The sequence below is a fragment of the Amphiura filiformis genome, chromosome 4 (assembly GCF_039555335.1).
Source record: "Amphiura filiformis chromosome 4, Afil_fr2py, whole genome shotgun sequence".
Classification (NCBI taxonomy): domain Eukaryota; kingdom Metazoa; phylum Echinodermata; class Ophiuroidea; order Amphilepidida; family Amphiuridae; genus Amphiura; species Amphiura filiformis.
In genome coordinates, this window is record NC_092631.1 from 78,165,258 (window position 1) to 78,189,640 (window position 24,383).

The following is a 24,383-nucleotide window of genomic DNA, read 5'->3' on the forward strand; positions in this document are numbered from 1 at the left end:
CAGATGCGTTAGACGCAATTTTGATCCGTAACCCTAGGAAATTTTCCAGGTATACTCCATGCATGCACATGGGCATGTACATGTACATTATGTAGGAGACGTCAAGGCAATCGTACTCCGAAGGATAGCGTGTAAAAGTTGTTAAAATAATGGTTTACAATGACGTCTGGAAAACTACAAAGCAAAGGAAAGGCCCATTGGTTGTTAAGCACCCAGTATGAGAAGATCTCTATGAATTCTGTCGTCACAGATGGAAGATGGAAGTGTGTCCAGACAGATATCACCCAGGTCAAGGCGCGTAGATCCAGAGATCTAAGGCAGCTAACGCATTCAATGACATTATGTTTAAAACTACATAGTGAAGTAATTGCACTCGATATCGAACTAAATATAAGATCTTGTAATAAATTTGCTGGGATCTTGTAATAAATTTGCTGGCATTTTCTGAGGAAATTCGCTGTGATTTTCAGAGGAGAGAGCTCTCTATTTGTACATGACATTTACCCCATGGCAAAGGAGCCCACGCGAAAATATTGACTTTCATCGCTTGGAGGGGCGCAGAATCGATGCTGAATTGGTCAATTTGGCGCCCCCTAAGGGTAGCGCCAGGGGCACGTTGCCCCCTCCGCCCCCCCCCCGTAGTTACGCCACTGGCCCATGTGCGCCATTAGACGAACCTTTACGGTATTAGGCTCTACCGTTTTATTCACTCATATAATATTTGATAATAAGATGAGTGTCAATCTTGTTCACCGAGTGATAACGTAATTGGCATAGTGATAACATTATTTTAATTTCCCATTTTCACCATTTTTTCCTAATTTTGTCATTTTGCAGTGATTTGTTAGCCAGCTACGCCTTATTTGAACAGCTGCTTCGAAGAAGGAGAACAGTCACTCAATCTTCTCTCATAGTTTCCCAAACCAAGAGCAACTACTACTGAGCGCTCTTTGACAGAGAGCGTGCGTCCTTAAATATCGACTCCGTCAGTTCAAACGTTGATTCAATTCCTCAACTCGCCGCGTCAAACCGGCCGGTTAATGGAGGTCCATGGAACAAACTGCCTCTAGCTGGAATCTGCAGGCCTCTGCGCATAAAACTCAACTCAATTCAACTGGAGATAGCGCTAGCGGAGACTCTGCAATTGAATCCTACCCCTCGCGAGAGACAACACCGACTTCAGTAACAGCTCAAAGCGAAAGACACGATTCGGCAAGCACAGAACATAGTAGAGATATTGACTCTCCTTCAGGACATTCTGACAACTCTCACTCGACTCATACATCGCCATCAGCAACTCCCGTAAGCCAAGACAATCAGGAAGGTTACACCACTGTGACATCAGATAATCCGGAAGCTCACTCTCAAACAGTCGTACCTGGACGCGGGATACCACAAGGCTCTTTTGCCGCTAATTTACCAGAACCATCTTTGCTTTTACCAAGTGAGGACGTCGAGGTCTTTTTCAATCACTTAGATCGTCAACCAGCACCATACCATCCACACTATCACAGTACTTTTGGATCACAGAACCCTATAAGCCAAGCCTATCAAGCAAGTATGTCTGCTCATGGTGCGGTAACAGCTTCGGTGGCTCAACCTACCTACGAGTCACCATTTATTCACTCCGCAAACAGCCCTGTTTATGTGCCATCCACACGTGCTCCTGTGCTTACCATGCAACATCATCAGTACCTTCAGGGCGCTTCTCCAAACCCTCAGCATCCTGGCAGCAACCCGCATGCAGCTGCTGCTGCCGCCGCTGTCTGGAGTCCTCAAAATGACGCTTCGTACGCCGCGACAACTGCAGGACATCAGAGATATGCGTATCCACCTAACAGCCCTCCAATAAGCACAGGTCGCAATGCCATTGGTGCCTACGGATCTGCCTACATAAGTCCAGAGATTGCTTCGTGGTCGTCTTCCTACGATGTTGGCAGACCTGGAGCCATCGCTAGAAGATCACCTGGTGAGTAAACGTACTGAACAAAGAACTTAATAATAATACCGTAAAGGTTCGCCTAATGGCGCACACGGGCTCCTTTGCCCCGGGGTAAATTTCATATACAAATTGAGAGCTCCCTCCTAAGGGTACGTTCCTTAATTTCCTGGCTGGATTTTTATGGGAGGGCATTTTTAGTTTATGCCTAAAATTCCAGTTATGACAAGAGAGCACATAGCGCCATTAGGCGAATCTTTACGGTAGTATGTGCATTGCAATTCACTGAATATTCTCATTAATATACTATTCAACTTGATGGCTGTTGATAAAACATCACGTCGATATATATTGGTCTATTTATTGAATTCAGGCCAACATTGGATACGAAATGAAAATACATTTTTATTGGGAATTCCACTAGGCTATATACTTGATAATACGGTAATTCAATTCACTTATGTTTTTGCGCAGTCTAAATACCATGCTTATTGTGCATATATATTTAAGATTATGCGAAATGTCTGTCCAAATTTACCATGTTTGCGGCTTCGAATTCTGTAATATGAATTTAGATTGGCCGAGCGGACTCGAGCCCTGTGGATCATATAGATTTGAGCTGACTTGTACAAACCATGGCAAATATCATTAATTGTATATATGTTTTGTTGAAAATGAGGATTCCCTTTACCCGATTTACAGATTTAGGGTAAAAATAACGTACGAGGTGAGAATGAATTATTAATATTTGAGGGTAAAAGCAAACATAATACGGCAACGTGTCGTGGACGATTAATAATTGCTACAAGCCAACACATGACAAATTTGTACTTTTCATTCGAGTTATAGAATGATGGTTTTAATACAGATTTAAGCACTTTATTTAAGTGATTGCTCCTAAATTGATGATGTCGACTGGTTTGCGCGGATCAAAGTCCAAAATGAACTCTCAGTATTATTCGCAATATGCTTGGGAATTTTGCAATATAGTATCTATTGCTAAAACGAACCACGTGGATTTAAGCCATTGTATGATGATTCGCTTCGTATTGTCCACATTGTGCCATCATTGCGCCATTTTGGGTTCGATAAAAAGTTTTCGATAATCTCTAGTTTTATACGTTATAATAATAATAAATAATAATGGAGAATTTGTGAAATGCTATTCCAACTACCCACTTGCGTAGAATTTGTGCAAAAAGTGGACCCCCAATTTGCAGTTTTTGAACATATTTGTTGGTCGAGCTATGCGTTTTAAAATATTGGACGAGACGTAGTCGAGTCCAACATTTTAAAACTCACAGCGAGACCAATAAATATTGGGCGTAAAGCATCCAATTTTATCAATGTTATTACGTTTTGGATCCAATATTTTCACACACTTGGACTCATCCGGGGACTCATCAAAACATAATAATCATTAAAATTGATTGTAACTCGATGGTATTAAAACGGCATCCGTACGACCGTATATTAACATGGTGGCATTCACTGAGATACGAACGCGGACCGGGACGCGAATTATTTTTCTGTAATTAATATTTGAAGAGGGAGCCCGTTTAAGCAACCCGTACAACCCTTGAAATTAGGGTTAGGGTTAGAAAAATATTGCGACCGGGACGTGGACACACATCCGGGACACACATCAAGCTTAAGAACACCATACATGATGAAGATTTGTAATTTTTTCCGTAATACTTAATCGTGAAGCAGCATGAGCCTTCATAGCTTGTTTAAAACTTGAGCATTTCCGCTGGACGAGGGAGGGTGTCAGGGTGAGCAATATGTTTTCAAGTGCAATTTCCTGTCCTTTTATTCAGATCGACCATGACATTGCCTATGCTTCTGATAAATGTTGAGCGGACGCAGCAGCAAGGTATGGATGGCCAAAAGGCTCATAACACGCATAAGATTAAAACGATAACACTGGACGTCCACCATACGATATTGAATGGAGATGTAATCTTGAACATTCAAGATTCACGATGTCGAAGCATTTCGCGGTATCGTACTTAAGGGCTCGGATAGCGATGTTTTCAATTATTTTTTGTGGGACCTGAGAGCACATCAGACATAACGAATTGCATTTTAAATAATACGAGGAATGTCCTTCTGATATCAAATAATTTGGATTTTTTGAAATTCGCTAAAAAATACACATTTTATGGCAAATGATTAAAAATTGATATTTTTGAAATTTAACAGTCCGCTAAGTAAATTGTATATATCTAATGATATGTACTTAAAATGAATGTAGCTGGGATGAAAAGCCGTCTTTCATACAAATATTTCGAATTTTTATATTGAAGATATGTCTTTTTTGGGAAAAAATGTATATCTTCAATATGAAAGGTCAAAATTGACGGTCGGTTTTCATCCCAGCTACATACACTTTAATCATTAGATTTATAAAGTTTACTTCGAGGACTGTTAAATATCAAAAATATAAAATTTTAATAATTTGCCATAAAATTTCAAAAATCAAAATTAAGACATTCCTCGTATCCAGACTCCAGAGTGCAATTCGATGTCTGATGTGCTCTCAGGTCCCACAAATATACTGTGCAAACGTTGCTATCTGATTCCTTAAATCGACTAATTTATATATGGTCAGAAATCACAAACAGCCGATTATCTAAAAGCGTATTGTTTTGAGCCTCTCGGCCACATATGCAATTGCCCAACCTTGGAGGTCCAAGATGCAATCTTATTCTTAGGTGCGTTGAGCATCTCCACCACCTATCCACAACAAAATGAACAAGGAGATCAATGCATGCAAGAACTATCATAAACAGGATAATTGAAGCTAATTGAGAAAGCAGTGTCAGATTGGTTTACTCATTACACTGAAAACTGCGAAATAAAGTTGCTTTTTATTTTATTTTTGTCCCATGATCAGGGTGACGGCGACAAAAGTTCCATGTAACCTTTTTGCTCGCCAAGTTTTCGCCCTTTTTTCACTTGAATATCTATTTCAAACGTTCTTGAAAGAACAAGAGCATCTTGCAGTCATCCCTAATGTCAAGAAACATGCCACTCGTAGGTTCATTCCTCGAAATCTATACTTGGAGCTAGACGACAGGTGTAGGGCCTGATATATGGGTTGATTTAGTGAACAATTTGTCAATGCTGCATGGGACAATAAGTTTATTAAACTTTGGCAGAGGGAAGGAAAGGTCTTCATCCCCGTCTTGCCCGTCTTTATCATATCCTTATAAAATATAACAGTCATAATTCTTGTGTCGCACCTTCATCTTCTTGCTATGTATAATGTATCGGCCTGCATTAATCTGGACAACTTGTCCAGATTTTGTTCTGGGTGTTTTGTTCCTCCTTGTATAATTTTATTCTTGCGTTTGCGGGTCATTTTGTATTTTGCATTAATTGCTGAGTAAAGGTTGATATATTCATTAAAGGTCCTATATTCCCGCTATATAGTGTGAGCATGGCGAGTTATCCGATGGGGTGTACTGTATATATAAGGTCGGGTACCGCATGGGGTTCGGCCCACTCAATAATTTGGGTGAGGGAAGGGGACTCGAATACCCTTCAGCTCCTGCCGCATGCCATATGTCTTGGCCCAAATGTCATAAATCGCACAAATTTTCCTATGCCTATGCACCTGTTGGAAGGAATGATCGTACGATTTTCGGCATTTTCTCTTTTTTCGGCATTTTCTCTTTTTTTCGGCATTTTCTCTTCTTTTTTTGTCAAAAGGAGGAGGGGGTTCAGATGATCAATTGCGATAGTCTACACTGCCATGTCATAATGGCATTCCACGCTGGGGAGTTCTGACCGAAAAGGTTGGTGATATGTGCGTGTCATCTGCTTAGTCAAGTTATCACATTTCTTCTCAAAACATAATCCAATGTGAAAATATCAGATTCGCCACATTTGCTACATAATGCATGATGTGCAGGAATGCATGTTTTCTTTAGGCAAAGTTCTGTTGGTTTTGTAGCAAGAAAGAGCAAACTGTCCCAGCATCGAATAATCACAAAAAGATAGTACACGCTTGTTGCGATTTTGCCATTGTTAGTCATTAATTGTTCGTCATTCTGTCTGACAAGTGCCAAGTTCAGAATAATACATATAGTTTCTCCCGTTGTATGCGATGTATACAAAGTGGATAGGCCTGAAAATCAGAAATATTCAATAAGTATGTGGGTTACGTCGCCTTCACGAATCCCCTAGTAATCCTATGGATCTAAACTAAATTCTATCGGCTAGGGTTGAACAAATCACTCCAGGGTGGGCCGCTATACAGATGTTACAAGAAAGCTTAAAAAGAGGAAGAAATTTCTTGCGCCTGGATATATGCCAAACATGCCTCTGGCGTTTACATCGGAAAAATCTGCTACTTCTTCATCATCTTATTTCTTTTACACTTGACGTTAACTATAGGAATGAAGATGCTTTCATTAAAGGCTTATCAATTAATTCCGGGATCTTCAACGAAAGCAATGGCTATAAAATGTTTATAAATTTAAGACACTCCAAAGAGTAACAGTCTGGTTTTAAAGTTGGCAAATTTTGATCCCTGAAATCGGGTATGATGGGTTTGTTCTTGGGCCTCATGCATCGGGCATGTTGGGAAGGAGAACAAGGGCCAGGGAAGCCCGGACAGTATTATAGTCCGAGCAATACTTACGGTCCGAGGTTGCTCTATCTGATTGAATACTTTTTGTACATGTCTCCAAATTGGGACGTTGAATACGAACTGGCACGGTGCACTCAGGCCCGGCACTCAGACTATGTACAGGAACTGAACTACCCGGGCAGGGGAGATGTCCCTCGGCAACGTGCATATAAAATTATAAGGTGAAACCGGGGCGAAAAGATTGGAAATGTTTGTAATCTACCGTTTCCCCTCTGCCGGGAAAACCCCAATGGCCGGACTTTTACAGCCTACAATGTAGGGACGCGTCTGGATCAAGCAACTGATGAGTTTTATATGCTTGCATAATTCCCAATGTTGCCTTTTCAGCGTCTTCCCAGGGTCTGCCTTCAATTATGACACCAATCTTCGTACATCTCAGTAAACTAAATCATGTTTTTATGTTTGCTGGTCTGCTGAAGTCGTGTCATAAATAGTTTGGTTACCAAGGAATCGCCCGTCTCCACTACGGTATTCATGCTATATCCCGCAACACCGACAAGCGACCTGGCGTGGTGGTTATAATAAATGCCATGTTTGCTGCATGCAATTTCTACAGTGCGTTTACCAGTCCTGCATGTCCTCGCGAAAATACTATAGTAGTACTGCGCGGCAACTTTACAACCCCAAACCCCGCATTGATAGTGTTGAATAAAGTGCCAATTTCATGGCCCAAGGGCAGGCTATCCAAAATATTTGAAACATAGAATAGATAAATTAAGGCAATATATTGATAATGGTGGTTTTAGTGTACGCGACAAAGCAATTTTCTTATGATAAGTGGCATCATGCCTATAGATACTGATAAACTAATTTAGAGTGTCCTGACGACCGCCGGGTAAAAAGACGGACAACAGCAAATTGATAAAGAAAACAGAAGCAACCTGCTATTATAGGGGTATAAATGTCAACTTTTTGATTCAATCAGGTCTCATATCTTCGTCTAACTTCTGATAATAACCATATATCACTGATTTTGTCCATAATCTTGCTTTTTTATCGCCCCGTGTTATCAGGTAGAGGATATACTCACGCGACTTGGAATCACTCGCTCGCGCTGATACTTCACCCGCTGATCATCAACAGTAGCATATCAGTGTAGTATATATGTGTGGTTTATCAAATTTATCGGGACGTATATTGTGATTTATTGATAAAATGACACACTTTTAGGAAGTATTTTGGATAAACTGAGCAAATACAACGTAACTGCTAAGATATCGACGTTTTGCGTTTATATCAGGTTTAGTGCTCTGAAATAGCCGTGGATGCACAATCTGTGTGCATGGGTCAGATGCCTCGAAAATACTGGCGGTGGTGGACATGGTAAATAATAAATGCCATGTTTGCTGCATGCAATTTCTACAGCGCGTTTACCAGTCCTGCATGTCCTCGCAAAAATAACTTTGGACCGCCAACAACCCCGCGTAGATAGTGTTGAATAAAATGCCAATTTCATGGCCCAAGGGCAGGCCATGCGCGTATTTTTGGGGAGCTTTGGAGTTCCCGGTTCCCGGTTCCAACTCTAATCCATCAATTCACCATTTGTTTTGATGGGTTTACGAAATTATGGCAAAAACGTTATCCTGGACGCTATATGCTCTTAAAGCCAACTTACAACGTTTTGAATACCGTATGTTATTACGCAGTTTAGAAGACAATAGCGAAGTCAAGATTTTATTTCAACTAAATCCTACCAATAATAGCCTAATCTTTTATGGGTTTAAAAAATAATGTGCGAACACAAAATGTTCACAATATTACTAGACAAATCTTACACTTTTAGTAAGTGTTTATGGAGTGTTAAAACCATCAAATTGGCAAAAACAAATCTTTGTTCATCATACATATCATGCCATTGCGAAATATATATACACACAAAGGGGACAATATAATGAGATGAAGTCAAAATCCCACCGAGTCGGCAGATCAACTTTGGAACAGTTTTAAGAAGAGTAAATATGAACAAGGACCATCGCAATGCTGATCCTCCGTGTAGCAATATTTGTGGTCTAGGTACTGTTTGCTCAAAGGTTCAACAACAATGAAGTCAATATTGTAATTTCCCATGCAGTCTTTCTGTAGCTACCTCTATTCCACATCATTGTTACAAGCCTGTGTTGAAGGTTAATTCAATATTGTTTTAGCTCACCCTGGCGTAGTCACTTATTAAGCCAGTAAACCCCAAATAACAACGCCTTCTGTTTTAAAGTTTAACTAAAGAGACTATTTACAGGTTTTCAAGTGTGCTAATTGCCCTATTCTTATGGATTCTTTGCCAATATGCAATCTCAATTGTTTGATGAGGGGACAGAGGATGATTTAAGCACTTCCCACCACGCCACTGTGTTGACTTGCGGTTAGCACAGCTGTGTGAGTGAACATGACACGACTGCTCGCACATAGCATTGACGGCCATGGTTAAATTTGAATTTGGACTGATATATTTACAATAAAAACGCATTCACAATGCTGGTCGATTTCACATTTTATGTTACCTACAGAAGGTGTGAATTATCCTTCATGCATACATCACTTTAGATCTGAAATCGACCAACTAATAATGACACACGCACAATTCTTAAACAACATCTTTTGCACAGAGTTCAATGGGATTTGAAAAGTAAAGTGGCAGTTGAAACTCTGGTGATAACACGTTTGCAGTGCATGATGGGGCTTCCTTAAATCATCCTCTGATGAGGGGATATAGATTACCAGTGTCCAGAGTGGTATTAAATACTTAGTTAGACAGCTTTATTTTATTTATACCAATAAAACAAAACGAAAAAGACATCCAGACGGGTTCTGGGTCTGATATTATACAAATATGTACTGTTCTGCACAACTAAAAAAATTTCAACCGAATATTTCAAAATTCGTTTTCTCTTAACATGCTTGAGGGTTCCACATAATACAATAGCTTCGTTTAAAGCGTCTTTTTCAAAATGTAATGGTTCCAGGGGGACGGGAAAAATAAATTTTCTACATGTATTAAAACCAGCTCTTTTTCGGTACCGAGAGCTATACGCACCTGAATGGTTCTTGTATATCCCTCATTAAAATAAGTCAAGATGAACATTACATTCAGCTGATTCATACTGATACATCGTGGTATTAAAGCAAGTGAAATTAAGAATTTTCGCACCCACATGCTCACAAATATATCGAAATATGTATCAGATATCGGACGGGCGTGAGTCGAAAAGCAATTTAAGGGATGAAATAAGAAAGGGGAAGTTTTATACGAGAGGAAACAGAAGACGAAAAACATGGGATATCCGCGCTGCTGAGAATTGAGATAGGTCCCTATCAGATGTGTGTCATCGGTGTATACATGGTGTATGCATGCCTATTTGCTCAAAAGCTTATGATTGGACAAAATTCTTATGGTCAATTTTACGTAAAATAACCAAAAAGGAGGAAATCCGGGATTTCATTTTATATCAAAAATTAAATCAAGTCTGCGGATCTGGCAGAAGTCCCATAACTAAACAAAACTGACCAACTTCCACCACGCTATATTTACCAGAGATATTTACCAAAAGCATTCGTGCTCTTTCAGTATCCTGTTGGGCATTATTTGTTGAAAACCATGACTTCCACTTTTCGTTCTTTTAAATCATTATTTCTTTATTTGATTATTAATGATTGATTGATTGGAATGGTACCCGGTAATGAAAACTTGAAGTGCAGTTTTCATTGCACTATTGGTCTCTGTTTGCTCTGTATTAATGATCCGTATTGGTGCACGGTGTGCAGACACATGCATATGTCAAAATGTAGGTCTATAGTTAAATTCCCACACATTTGATACTAAAATTATATAATTAACACATAGTGGTACACATCGGATATAGGGACCTATCCCCAGTTACATAATTTAAAAGAAAATCCATCGTGTAAATTGTGTTCCAAGTGGAACAGGTTTTAAAAACTTAGAGAGAGCATGAACATTGATGAACGACATGGTACAAAAAAATGTGGTAGGCTGGATCATAAACCTATATAATACTTGGTTGTTTTAAAAAAAGGTTTTTCAATTGTTCCTCTTCTTGGCTATGATCATGGTGTTTCATATAAAGTCATGTAAAATATGTATATACTCCCCTAGAACTCAAATATTGATGTCAACTGCACCATTTTATTCTCCTTGAGAGTCTCATGTATCATGTATGTTTTCCCTTCTTATCACAAAATACTGACATGAGTGATAACAAAGATAAGACTTAAGTTACAATTTCAAGACGTCAAATTTCATATAGTATCATAACAGCAGATATTGAACTTTGGTGTCCCGAAGTTTCCCAAAACTTAATGTCCTTCTAACAGGCAGGAAATGTTAGGAAGTACATTCCACGTCCTTTTTCCTTCAAAATATATGAACACGTCACAAAAAGAAGTTACTACCTTTATTCGCCGTAGAAGTGATGACGTAACAGGATTAACTACCATAGCAATATGTTTAAACAAATTTTGATTATATCGCCCTGCACTACAATCAGGTTGCACTCATCACCTGTGTATGTCTGCAATCATAGATTGAATACACTACCGCTCTTATCAAATAAATTTATACTAATCTTACAGGTGCGAGTGATTAGCAGGATATAAATCAAAATTTCCAATAGATTCTTGGTGCAACTTTTGAATCGGTATCTTTTTCATTCAAAGGGTCACCATGACAACAAATTTTGGGCTATGAAGACAAGTTAGACATCAAAATTTACAGAACAAACCTGGATTTTCTTTTTACTATAATTTGAATTTAACATTTGATGCATAAATTTGAGTTATACGTAAAGAAGGAGGGGTAATTACTTTTTGTGATGTGTCTACAAAGATAGAGCACAATGACATGCATATAATATTGTACCTGGAATTATATGTGTAAGTATTAAATATATTTTAGCTGTGTGAATCAGATTATTGTTTTTATTCAAAATGTATTTTGTTAGGAAATGAAAAATCATTCTGCATTCATTATGTTCATGGTGTTTTATAAACTTTTCTTACCAAATTTGTTTTGGTCAATATTAACAAAAGGGCGCGGTGTTCAGAAAACAAAAAGCGAAGGGCATTTTGATATACTAGTAGATGATCCTGAGGAGGTTTGCACACCATTTTTCTCTCATCATTTTATGACCAATCTCATTGGGCGCCCCATTCCTTTTTTTAAGGAATTTTTATTTTGTATAGGGCCCTGCATTTTCATCACCACCGGGCCTGGGCCAGCTCTTGGCGGCCCTGACTCAAATATAATTAATTTAATTTAAATATGAGCACAGACGTTTATGTATAAAATGACTTGTTTGGTCGTCTTGTGCAATATGTGCGGGTTCAGATGATGTTGTCTTATAAACCTTTTCAGCTCATCAATCACAGGTAAACTACGTCTCGATTTAGGGAAGGACCGTTAGATGATGTATCGCAGTGTCAAACACACACCAACTGTCCCACCTCAATTTGTCTTCATAGTCATCATAGTTGCTGTGTTTGGTTTCCCTTCCGTTGAAAAGGTGAAACGGTTCATTTGTCTTCTGTTGAGACTTCAGGCTGGCGGGGAGGGATTTATCATATCACAACCAATCAGGGTGGTTGTACTTTGGTTTACAATGGTTTACATCACGCGTATGATGAAAAGGCAATGGAGAAATTTGTGAGCGACTGAAGTGTGACTTTATCGAGTCCATTTTGTTCAGATTGCTTTGGAAAAACAGAAATTTGAGTTCAACAGCTAGGTTTTTGTACTGTTTAAGTTGCGACTAAAATGCGGTGGCCAAAATGTCATCTCCTTTCTGCAAAAGTTGACAACGATTTTGCAATAATTTTATAGCAGATCTGGGCAGATTTATAAGTGAACAAATATGATCTATGATACCGTAAAACTCGATAGTTAGCATATGTGCTTACTATCGAGCGCTTTGTACCAAAGTCCGGCGCTTTACCAACTGAGCTAATGGCAGGTTAAGACAGAAATTTACCGGTTTACTTGTTCGTATATAAATGATTTGCTCAAAACCTTTCACACTTTTGTGGATGGGGCACTTCACGTTTGCATGTTTTAAAAGCGCTCGATAGTAAGCACATATGCTAACTATCGAGCTTTTACGGTATGCCACCTAAATATTTGGATACCAATGAGGGTGTTCATTACAAAGTGCTGCGAATTCTTCTAGATGAACATTATGGGTTTAAGTTTACAGAATTTCTTTAAAACTAATATTTATTTTGATATGTCTTGAGGAGTTTTGCCGTAGATCCGTGTGTACAATGCACACACTCTCGGTTTCAATTTGCCAGGACAGGTTACATGTGGTTGAATGTGAAACGTTTACTGTTTATACAGATCATTATTCCATAATTTCGTTGATAACTGGAAGATACACATCAAATACAGGATACGAAAAATGAAGTAGAATGCGAGTGGTATTCGACGATGATTTATACTATATAAAAGACTAAAACTCTGTCAAATGTACAGTGTAGGTCAATACCAAAACATCAAGTCCTTCCCGAAAAACAAAATACCCTAAAACCTTAAAATTCCGACGCAGAAATCTTAAAGAGTGGCTGAATAATTAGCATGATTACGAACCATATATAATTGATGGGAAAGTTAGGTTTTCATTAAGATAGACAATGTCAATCATTAATTGGTGTCATTTCTAATTAGCCAGTGTCATTATGTAGTCAGCAATCGTGCTGTGAGATGATGGTATAGTATACACATGACCCTGTCATATAACGAATACAGACAGAATTGACAGATTCTCATGCATGATAGAAATCATCTTCACTCTAGCTTTCGACATGTTTGAATCTTCTTTTTACATGATTCCCCTAGGCCTATTAAATAATAATAATGATAATAATAAAATAAACAAACAAATTAACTTACACAAGTAAAGATATAAAAATCATTCAGATCGATTGGGTTTCGCGTGCCAAAATATTTTGCGGAGTTTCGTCCACATTTGGCATTTACTTTGTGGAGTTTCGCGCCGGTCCAAATTCGGCATTATTTTGAGAAATTTCGCGCGAGTCCAAATTCGGTACTACTTTGAGAAGTTTTGCGCGGGCCCAAATTCGGCATTACAAGTTTCGCACGGGCCCAAATTCGGCGTTATTTTGTTGAGTTTTGCTCAGGCCCAAATTCGGCATTATTTTTGGCGTTTTGCGCAAGCCCAAATTCAGCATTATTGTTTGGCGTTTTACGCAGGCCCAAATCGGCTAAATGTGGTAAACTCGAATAGAAAAATGAGCATGCGGATGATATAAGCTACTCATCACTGCATAAATGTGTAATGTATGCCTTTTCTGTTTAATATTATACGATTTTATAGCGACTATCGCAGTTGGTGATTCCCTATATATGCCCAAATTCGGCACTTGTAATTCTTGCAGTGCATTTTTATATACATTCGTTTGTTAGCATAAAATGTTTGGATCATATCACTTTCATATCAGGCTTCCATAGGTCGTCACACATATCAGCACACCCGTCGTTCCCGGCAACACATTACAAATTCTATCCGCTCATTTAAGGCTTGGTCAGCAATGGACAGCCAGTGGTGATAGAACTCCTATCTTTTTTGTTTACCCAAACACACTGATATTAGCTAATTCGTAGATAAGAAAGTGTTATTGGGTACTAAGAGTGAAAGTTATATTTTGAAGGTGAATTTTGACCACTGGTCATCACTGTAAGGTTTGAAGGATGCCCTTATCACACATCGAGGCTACACATGTAGAATGAAAGTAGTCAAAGCACTTTTCTTCCAAATGCTAAAGTACTCTTTCATAAGCTTAGGAAGAGTTTTAACATGGGGGGGGGTCTGAAACTTGCAAATATTTTGGTGGGGATGGCCCACCAAAATTTTGCAAAATATAAGTCACAAACACTCATTTTCCCTTTATTTTATAAAAATCTTCACCTTCACCTATCATTATGGGGGTATTCCAGCCCCGCACCAAAATTATTGAGGGGCTGACCCCGGTTCCAAAGCCTATGTGTTTATAGTCGAGTCTTAGTATAAGTATGTTACAAGCCCTATATTCTCAAGATGGGAAATGTCAAAGGTGTTTATGAATTAGTGGAGCTCAATTAATGAAATACCGAACCGTTATGCAATTCATTTTCTGCGTGACTGAGTTGACTAAACATCGCGCAGGATGGTAAGGTCGGCATAGCAAACCATGTTAACGAATGTGGGAGTTTGTGCTCTATAATTTTGTTTGTTTGCCTGGCATATTTGATGGTATTTTCCTCTATGACTTCCAAATTTCCATAAAGGCGCAGGATTGGTTATTGCACAAAAAATAGCCTATTGCAAGAATGTGCAGTGTGCAAGTTGGACAAATAGCATAAATAGCCACGCCATTATTGTCAGGTTCCAAATGATCTGCCATAAGTCATGCCGTGTATATTAGTACATTCCAACAAACTCTTAGTCCAACGTTATCCCGGCGTTTTAGGTAACTCCACTTCCGGAGAGAGAATAATTGTTGAAATTTAGCGGGATTGTGAAGGATGGTCAGATATTGTCAGGCTGATTTTGATATTACGTAGTATAACATATTTTGAAAAATACATTTACTGCGGCAAACTCTACCGCTGATAGGCATGATAGGTGCCAATTGGTATAATTTGGTTTGAAAGTGATGACACTGGAGTTTTTGGGGCGCCCGCTACGTTGGGGCGCCCGCTACGGCGGCGTTGGCTTGACTTTGCAAAAAGCTTCTAATTTCAGTCTTGCTAGATTTACTTCGTAACTGGTTTGCTTAAAAGTATGCCCAGCTTAGAAATTAAACCCACAATATGCTTGGATTTTTATTTTATTATTGTTTTCTGATGTGCACGAGATAAAATGTTGTGCGTATATTCTTTGTTTAAAATACAAAATTAATGGACTTATAAAAACACCAAATAAATCGTGACCTTTGTATGGTCAGGTATGGTTTAAATCAGTTTACCGCCTCTTAGAACCCGATAGACGGTGACATTTGACCATTCTAATTATGTATGTTTTGAACATGTTTGCACATGAACTAGTTGTTTACAGTGTGAAGAATCTACAACATGCTCATCTATCAGGGCACAGTTCTTTAACCCCAATACATATGTGCATTCATTGAATGACCTTTGAAAATGTGAGTACAAAAACTCATACTCTGCAACTTAAGGTCAAATTTTGCACTATGATTGTTTAATTGAGGTTATTGATAATATGCCACTGGAATGAGGCCATTGTGTTCCATAGTGATTGCAGTAGCAACAGGGCCGTGACCTTTGCACACCTAATCCTTCAACCAAACAAAACAACCACTGACCAATCATGAAATCACTAATTGCTTTATGTGCTTCACTGCTAACTGATTGTGACCACAAATAAATGAACATAGCTCAGTATCTTTGTGGTGACTATCTCTGATAAAAAACATTAATTAACGAATTTCAATTCTGCTCAGCAGAGAAAGGAATAAATTCGAAAGACATGATTGTGTTGAAGGTCAGAAGTGTATTTGCAACCCGAATTGCCAACCCCGCGATATGGTAGCCCAATTAGGCGACTTTTAACTCGTGGTTCACCGTTGTTGGGCAGTTTAAAGCAATAATGTACGATTTAGGCCTACATCATTTTGTTAGTGTTTACCCAAAATGCTGAATGAAATAATATTTATTGTAATATGCCTAACTGTTGGGAAGGGTTCCTAGCAAGGTAAAGTGAAAGAAACCCCAATGGCTATTTTGTCTGTTTAAAATAGAGTTCTATGGCCGATTTAAAGTCATAATTATGACGTGATTTTGTTATTTATTAATACTATTTTTAGCAGAATTAATAACATAAAAATGGGCTGTGCCCGTTTCATGAAGAATAACGATCGATCTTACCCTTGATTTAACAGGCCTGTCAATTTCTTGGAATTGTTTGATATGAAAGGACGGTATGATTTTTTTGTATTAGTTTAAGTATTTCCTAGCCTCTCTTAGCCACAGGGTTGGCTACAAAAGACACAAAGTATACCTTAGGATAAACTGGCATGAGTGCGCTGACCCCAGGTTTTCAACATTTCAGGATTGTTTGTGGACGGAGGTCGGGTGAAAAACGAAATTACGTTTACATGACTTTGTCGAACTTCGTCGTGTGACAAGAATGAGTGTATAGATTACTAGGGGGGAAGCTTACTTATTTGTATCTTCTATACTATCCATCATATACCCTAGGCCCTGCATAACAAAATTCAACAATATTCAATATCCAAAGCAATATCCTCACTACAATAGGCCCCCAAAACAGAACTCCCACCCCACATAATCGCAAATTGACACGAAAGCTTCATTCCATGAAGCATTTCTCTCGTATTTGATCATCATATCCCGTCCAGCTCACATTGGGCGCCCCATTCCTTTTTTAAAGGAATTTTTATTTATCAGTGATAAAAGTTACTTTATCTCCTCTGTAAAAACTTTTACTATAGAGATATCAATCATATCATGATGGGGTCGCGTGCGCCTCTGATGGTGTCCAAAATTGTGTTAATTAATGACCTGGTGAGGACACGATGGTCTATGTTTAAAGTTAAACATCTTTTATCTTGATTTTGACATATTTTGTTGTATGTTAAGTTATAAGCAGTTCGCGGTACGAGTACATTTTCTGTAAACACAATAGACCTTCACTGTATATTATACAAGCAACTCAACTTAAAATATTGCCACTGCAACCCCTCCCGCGGGCCAGCCACTCTGACTGCTTCCCCCAGGTGCCCGTCTGACTGAAGCCCCTTCCAGGTGCCCTCTGACTACAGCCTTTCCTGGATGCCCCAGCTCTGACTGCAGCTGGCCCCTCAGTATGCTGCCCTGCCTGATCAGGAATGTAAGGAAACTCCCATCTCTAATTTGATTAATCCGCTTTTAGCTTCGTCTCTGCATGTTTCAGTAATAGTTTCAATAACCATGATAACAGTGATATTCGCTTATTCATAACGTGTTGTAAGCCCCCCAAAGAAAAAAATGATTAAACTTGCAGTTTGTATTTTAAGCTCATGTCACTTTTGGAAATAACAATACAACATGTCTAGATATTTGAATGTTTATACGGGTTTCCACAATCCAGACGTGGGCCTAATTAGCAAGAGTAATTAGGCGTTAATTGCGCAATTAGCTTTAAACTTTGTGTATGTCTTTCCGTGCTGGAGGTAATGTGTGTTAGTGTAACCTCCCGTCTATTCCTATGGTCATGTCACATTACCAAATCAGGTTAAGTTACGAAGACAAGAATTATTCTTGGACCCACCTAAATAAATAACATGATGAAGATGGACAGTTGGCTTCTTCAATCAGCTGAGAAGCCAATAATAGCGACTGGATGTGGGAGACTATGTGCGATTATCGGTATGCAACCCGAAATAGTGCAATGAATTGGCCAATATTGTGTATATACTTTTAAATACGGAAACCCTCCCATGTGCATTTCGCCTTCGAATCAAGTCCTCCTTCGTGGGCCCGCCAGTTCAAAACATTCTTTGTGTCATGATGCATATTACAATCCAACGATCGACAAAACGCCCTAAGTTCACCCTGAATTCAAATGTATCTCGATATAAGAGACTCCAGAATGTTTATACAGGGGCAGATAGTTATCATACTGGATGCCTTTTCTGCCCACTGACGACATACAAAACTATAGAAAACAGGCATATTGAAAGGAAAAAAGAACATCTAGACAGCTCCAAAACAGATTATATGCCAAGATTTGACAAAGAGGTGCGGAGAGGGCGGAAAAATACAGGAACAGACAGACTCACATAGACAGGAGGATAGAGACAGACATGCATGCAGAGAGAAAGGAAAAAGACAAATGAGGCAGAGACAAAACAGTAATCGAATCATGATCAGATGATGTCTCTTCTTTTCTGTACTATTTCAACTTTTTGATATAAGACATGCTTCCAAAAATATGCAAAAAATAGTGTCATCATCACCACCACCATCATATGGGTAATGTAAACTGCAAGCCCACCAGTGTGGATGGCGTGTGCCAAGAAAACACGCTTCAAGAAGCCTAACATTGCCGTGGTGGCTAAGCCACGACAAATCCACCAAGATCACAAGATTACTTGTGGTTTAGTTATTTCAATGGCCCAGGGTTTTTAATAAACGATGTGGGCTTATTATAAAACCTGCACCATGTCGAATAACCAAAGATACTAAAAATTAGTATCTTTGATTTAACTTCAGCCTATCAGCAGATCTTACTGCAACTCGATCATGTCAATGGATATCGCCAGAGAAAATCTGGAACTGGTCATATAGTGGAAAAAAAAGAAGAAACAAAAAAGCGTGCAGTGCGCAAATTTGGATTTTAAGCTTGAAATTCAGGCTAAAGCTTGTCACGAATATCAGGCAGATAGTTGAAATATATTTATTCTAACAGGCTATGGTTTAGACCATATTAACTGTATACTTGCATTTATATCGATTTAATTATAATACTAACGTTATTATTGTCCTGTATTTTTTGACAGATGGCGGACCTCATATGGACATGAAATTCGACCCAGGGGCAGGATGGCAACCCGATTATTCAGGTAAAAATCACAAAATATTATGCCTACATGTATCTTCCTTTGATTCCTAATGAATGTAATCAATAGGTTACTTCCCTATTCATCATGTTCATGCTATTTCACATTACATTAATATTGGTATCCATTGGCATTATGCCTATCTTATCATTCTCGCATGTTAACAAGATTTATGCCCTAGAAGTTTACACTTCAAACAATTTTCGTGAAATATTTCGAGTTTGTTACGGTTAAAATATAGAAAATAATGATCATAAATAAAGAATGGAATTGTACAAAAAGGTAAATTTACTTTTGTTTTCAAATTATATTTTTGTTACATAGCAATTGGTCGAGAATGCGTAAACTGTGGAGCCATTTCGACCCCTCTGTGGCGACGTGATGGAACCGGTCATTACCTGTGTAACGCGTGCGGCCTCTACCATAAGATGAATGGACTTAGCCGACCACTGATCAAACCACAAAGACGGCTGGTGAGTGAGACTAGCCCTGAGTCCATGATACCAGCACAACTAGGCCTACGCAATGGACTGGCCATTCGACAGGTTGGAATGATGAAAATATTGATGATGACATCACTACAAGTAGCCTCGATATCCCAGACGCAGTTCTATAAATATGTTTTGTGCTTTAACTTGTGATGAGAAATGAGAATACACACCGTTGAGTGTCAAATCGATCTGGGAAAATCGACCAGATATCATAGTTAACATGACGACTGCACACTCTGGGAGATCGGAATAAAGGCAACTTGTAGTGGGTGACGTTGGTGTAAGGCCAGTTCTGTTTTGTTTATAATTTTCATTTTGTTTTATCATTTTCATAATCATTTAATGTAAAAGTCAAACCATCGGTGATGGCATTTTCTTCCTTGGGCTGAATTATTTTTACAGAAATAATATTATGCATGACTTTATAGCTACTGGTAACTCGTGGGCAAAAAATTAATGCACTATTTATATACCGACCAATCGTAAACCTTGTAACACCCATTTCATCGTACACGAGCTCTCATTGGACCAAAGTTTTCACTAACGTACTATTGTTATAGGTTTAGAGGGCGCTATTACTGTTTCTATTACGTATCTGACACTGAATCACACTCAATGATACGCCCTAATCACGGCGTTTTCAACAATGGGCCATTATCCAAGTATTAAGGGGTATTAATTTAAACCATGCTATGATGTTAGTCTATTGAATAAGCTACAGGTTATTAGCTACGAATCGACACTTTCTTGTGCATTCTATTTAACATTGCTAATTGTTCTTGGCAGAGATAAACTCGGAATGATACGTCAGACTTCCGTCTGACGTTCCCTGAACTCGGAAACGCGTTGTAGGCCTATACGAAATTTCAGAACGAACGCCTGCAGTGAAAAACTGCGTGCCTTGTTACTTTTTCATCTTCAAAAACACTAACTGTCTCAAAAGTTATGTTAAGCCTAGTATCAGGAAACTTTCTTTGCCGAAGGCCCACTTTAATAAGTTGCTTTTAGCCTCGTAAACGTACCGACATCATCCACCATTTTCTGCGATTCCTCACCGATGTGGTTAATACTTCCATAGTTACGATGTAACATTCCGAGTTTATCTCTGAATCTGCCGTCCCGCAATTTTTGGTGTGCGTTTCTCGGCTGTGCGACAAATGATGCATTTCCACTGTCATTTTCAGTATTCCGCTGCGATTTTCCGCCACAAAAAAGGGCTTTTATATTGCCGCAAAACGCCGGGCTTTTACAATGCCCTAAAATTTAAAAAAAAACAAGGTGTCGACGATTAAATAACGATTGCTTTCTCTTTCTCGTTATTTTCTGGTAATAGTCTGGCTCAAGGAGGGAAGGTATTATTTGCGCTAACTGTCAAACGAGTACCACGACATTGTGGCGAAGAAATAAAGATGGAGAACCAGTGTGCAATGCTTGCGGTCTCTACTTCAAATTACATGGGGTAAGTACAATGATGATGATGATTGAATAGATGATGATGATGATGATGATGATGATGATGATGATGATGATGATGATTATATTATGAATGATGATGATATTAATGATGATGATGATGATAATGATGATGATGATGATGATAATGATGACATGACAACGACTATGATGACGATATTGATGACGATGAAGACGATGACAATGATGACGATGATGGGCGGGCAGGTGCACTTGCCTTTCACTATACTGCGTCCCAGGTTCGATCCATGACCGTCCTCCCAGGTTTTTGGTTCTCTGGTTTTCCTCCTGCATTCTAAAATCGGACTTCGTCCCATATTCCTGCCCATCTTATTCGTATAAGTTCACCTCGTTATAGCTGCGTTTATTGCTCGTTATAGCTGCGTTTAATTAATTAATTAAAATCAATCAATTAATTAATTATTTATTTATATATTATTTGGTTGGATGATGATGATGACTATGGCGATGACGACAATGACGGTGATGATGACGATTTGTTGACAACGAAGTTGATGCATGATATTGATGATGTTGTTTTGCTAAATAGAATCTGACACAGCTTTATAATGTACTAATCTAATTTGATTAAGACAAAACATATCACTGTAACATTCCCAGGAATACCGTTAGAGCATTAAAGTTTCATCGGATATAAACCATGAACCATATGCATGATATTTAGGTTACTTTTAAATAAACATTCTCGACCTTAGTGACCTAATGACATCGGTTATACTAACATACACATCCATTATCTATAGCTGTCGTCGTCGAGGGATGACAGTGATTTAGTTGACTCACCATGCTCACTGGTATTTAATGTACATTATTTTGAACATGCAATTAGGCCAAATTTAGGCTATAACACGACAAGATTCGCTATAGCGTCCTTGGTTTTCACAAGTATTACAGCTACATCCCATGCAACAAATAGACCAGTGGCGTAAGGAGCACGGGGTGGGTAGGTGCCCCCAATCAATCTGAAAATATTAAGAAAATCCGAAAACCGAAAAACCAAAACCGAAAAAACGACTTGTAACCTCAATCAGACCCGGTGATCCCCCCCAATCAAGGTCCAAGACTAACCCAAACCAACCTTTTTAGATTCATTATAGATAGTCCCAAAACACAGGTTCTTACGCTATCCTGTGTGTAGAATCTTACGATTAAGAACAACTTAAAAGGTTCTGAAAAGGTCGGAAAGAACCAGTTTACATATGACAAAGGTTCTGTGAAGGCTAGAAAGAACCATTTGTGGTTTTTGCAATTTCCTTTTGCCCTTTTTTGGTAAGAGTGTATATTAACTTATATATTAATACTTAACATTTCAGGTTAGCCGTCCATTAGCAATGAAAAAAGATGGTATACAGACTCGTAAGAGGAAACCAAAAACACCAAAAGGTCATCATCAGCATAATCAACATCAGCATCATCAGCAACCTGCTTCCAAGAAAGACCAATCTCATCTTACTATACCACCAACTTCATTACACAATAACAATACGGTCAAGGTAAGAACGAAATCGAAAGACTAAGAATTATAGAAATGTTGTATTAATAGAAAGGAAGAAAAATGTTCACCTTAAATTTGAACGCAATTTATCTCTTCATCTTGTAAACAGCTCAACTATGTTTTCCTCGTCTTCTAGATTTGGAATAATTTTTATATTTCGATTGCTGCCTCTTTTTGCTTCTATTCATGTATATTGTTTTCTCTTTTCGAGTCCATCTCTCTTCGTTTTGCCTGTTTCTCTCTCCCGTGTTCATTGCGTGTGTCTGAGCGCTTTTACATGGACATCATTTTGAAAGTAGTGCCAACATATATTGAAGTTCGCAGAATAGTTAAGGCGAAAATTAGAAAATATCAGTATTGGAGAAGTTGAGATTTGTTTCAATAAGACAATGCTATTTATATTTCAGATTGAGCCTCCAGCATCATATAGCTTAGGAATGAACCATCCTTCCATCACTAGTATAGCGTCTAAGGAACACGTACCGTTACCATCGTCTATGCACGGCGGCTCTATAAAGGTAAGGGGTACCTCGGCAGCGTGTCAATGTCTAATTTTAGAAAAGACGTCTCTTGCATGCATCCTTTAACGTTACAGTTCAGTTTTAACATGTTTAGGGCCAAATAATCCGCGACGTCTTGCATTTTACGTGAAATTTTCTGTTACAATAACACTAACATGACGCTCCCGGGCAAACTCTATATGTTTTCGGTTCATCCCTTATATCTAGGCCTATAAGCACTTTATGTACGTTGTCACATAGAGTCATATTCAAACTGAATTGAAAAATATGCAAATTCCATCGAAAACGAAAATGGCCGGTTCGCATGCATCCTGCTCGCTGACCGGGCCATTTAAATTTCAACTTTGATGACGACATGTCTCTGGGGTTTATGTCCATAAGAAATCTACACCCCTCCATGAGTGATACCCAATCAATTATTTGTTGTAAGCTACATAATAATCATTGTCGTTTTCTTTTTGCATCTCAGATGGAATCTCCCTTCAGTCTTTCTGGTATGCCTATAAGCAGCCTTCCTAACATCGCTCCGTCCGCCAGTTTTGTATCTGGTCTCGGTCAATCAGCAGGCATTCACCTTCAACACGGAGCACATCCAACTGGCATGATATTCTCCAATGGAGCTGTGTCGCATACACTCAACCTAGCTAGCCCTACTGGTGCAGTGACTGCACATGAGACTAACTCAGGATTAGGACACACATCGGCAACTCTCTTTGCGACTGGCGTAAGCCCATCGCCACCTTCCGCGGTGCCCGTATCTTTGGAGAGTGCACAGCCGACCGTTTCGACACCAGAGTAGCCTATAAAAAGGTACATCATAATAAGTGCCAAATTCAAACTATCTTGCAGAACACGTGATCATATATGTGTATGCAGGCAGGACTGAAAGATGTCGCTATAGGCCTAATAAGCCTTTCCTGGACCATTGGTACTTCTGAGACTATAGGCAGTTGATTTATCCATTGCTCCGGTGTCCTCTTATTTAAATGGATGGACACAGACAAACCCCATTATTCAGAATATAGTAAACATGATCATATACTGATGACTTTACAATGGAATCATATGAGGAACGACATTCTTAACAAGGTCTCCGAACTCTATTTTGCGACCATATTTGAACTTCATCTTGCGGCCATATTTCAACTTCATCTTGCCACAATTTGAGCTTCATCGACAATATTTAAAATTGTGTTAA

General features: G+C 38.8%; 1 protein-coding gene across 2 annotated transcripts in view; it reads left to right on the plus strand.

Moving 5' to 3' along the window:
• LOC140151458 (GATA-binding factor 3-like) overlaps nucleotides 1-24,064 on the plus strand; it is a 28,250-nt gene extending 4,186 nt beyond the window's left edge. The window contains exons 2-8 of one of the 2 annotated variants that reach the window (XM_072173805.1): nucleotides 838-1,969; nucleotides 19,125-19,187; nucleotides 19,509-19,729; nucleotides 21,009-21,134; nucleotides 22,483-22,662; nucleotides 23,072-23,182; nucleotides 23,655-24,064. In XM_072173805.1, the coding sequence (XP_072029906.1) occupies nucleotides 1,051-1,969; nucleotides 19,125-19,187; nucleotides 19,509-19,729; nucleotides 21,009-21,134; nucleotides 22,483-22,662; nucleotides 23,072-23,182; nucleotides 23,655-23,984 (1,950 nt within the window). In that variant the 5' untranslated portion in view covers nucleotides 838-1,050 and the 3' untranslated portion in view covers nucleotides 23,985-24,064. The remainder of the gene's footprint in view (nucleotides 1-837; nucleotides 1,970-19,124; nucleotides 19,188-19,508; nucleotides 19,730-21,008; nucleotides 21,135-22,482; nucleotides 22,663-23,071; nucleotides 23,183-23,654) is intronic. The other variant, XM_072173806.1, reaches the window with a different exon arrangement.
• Nucleotides 24,065-24,383: the final 319 nt, after the last annotated feature.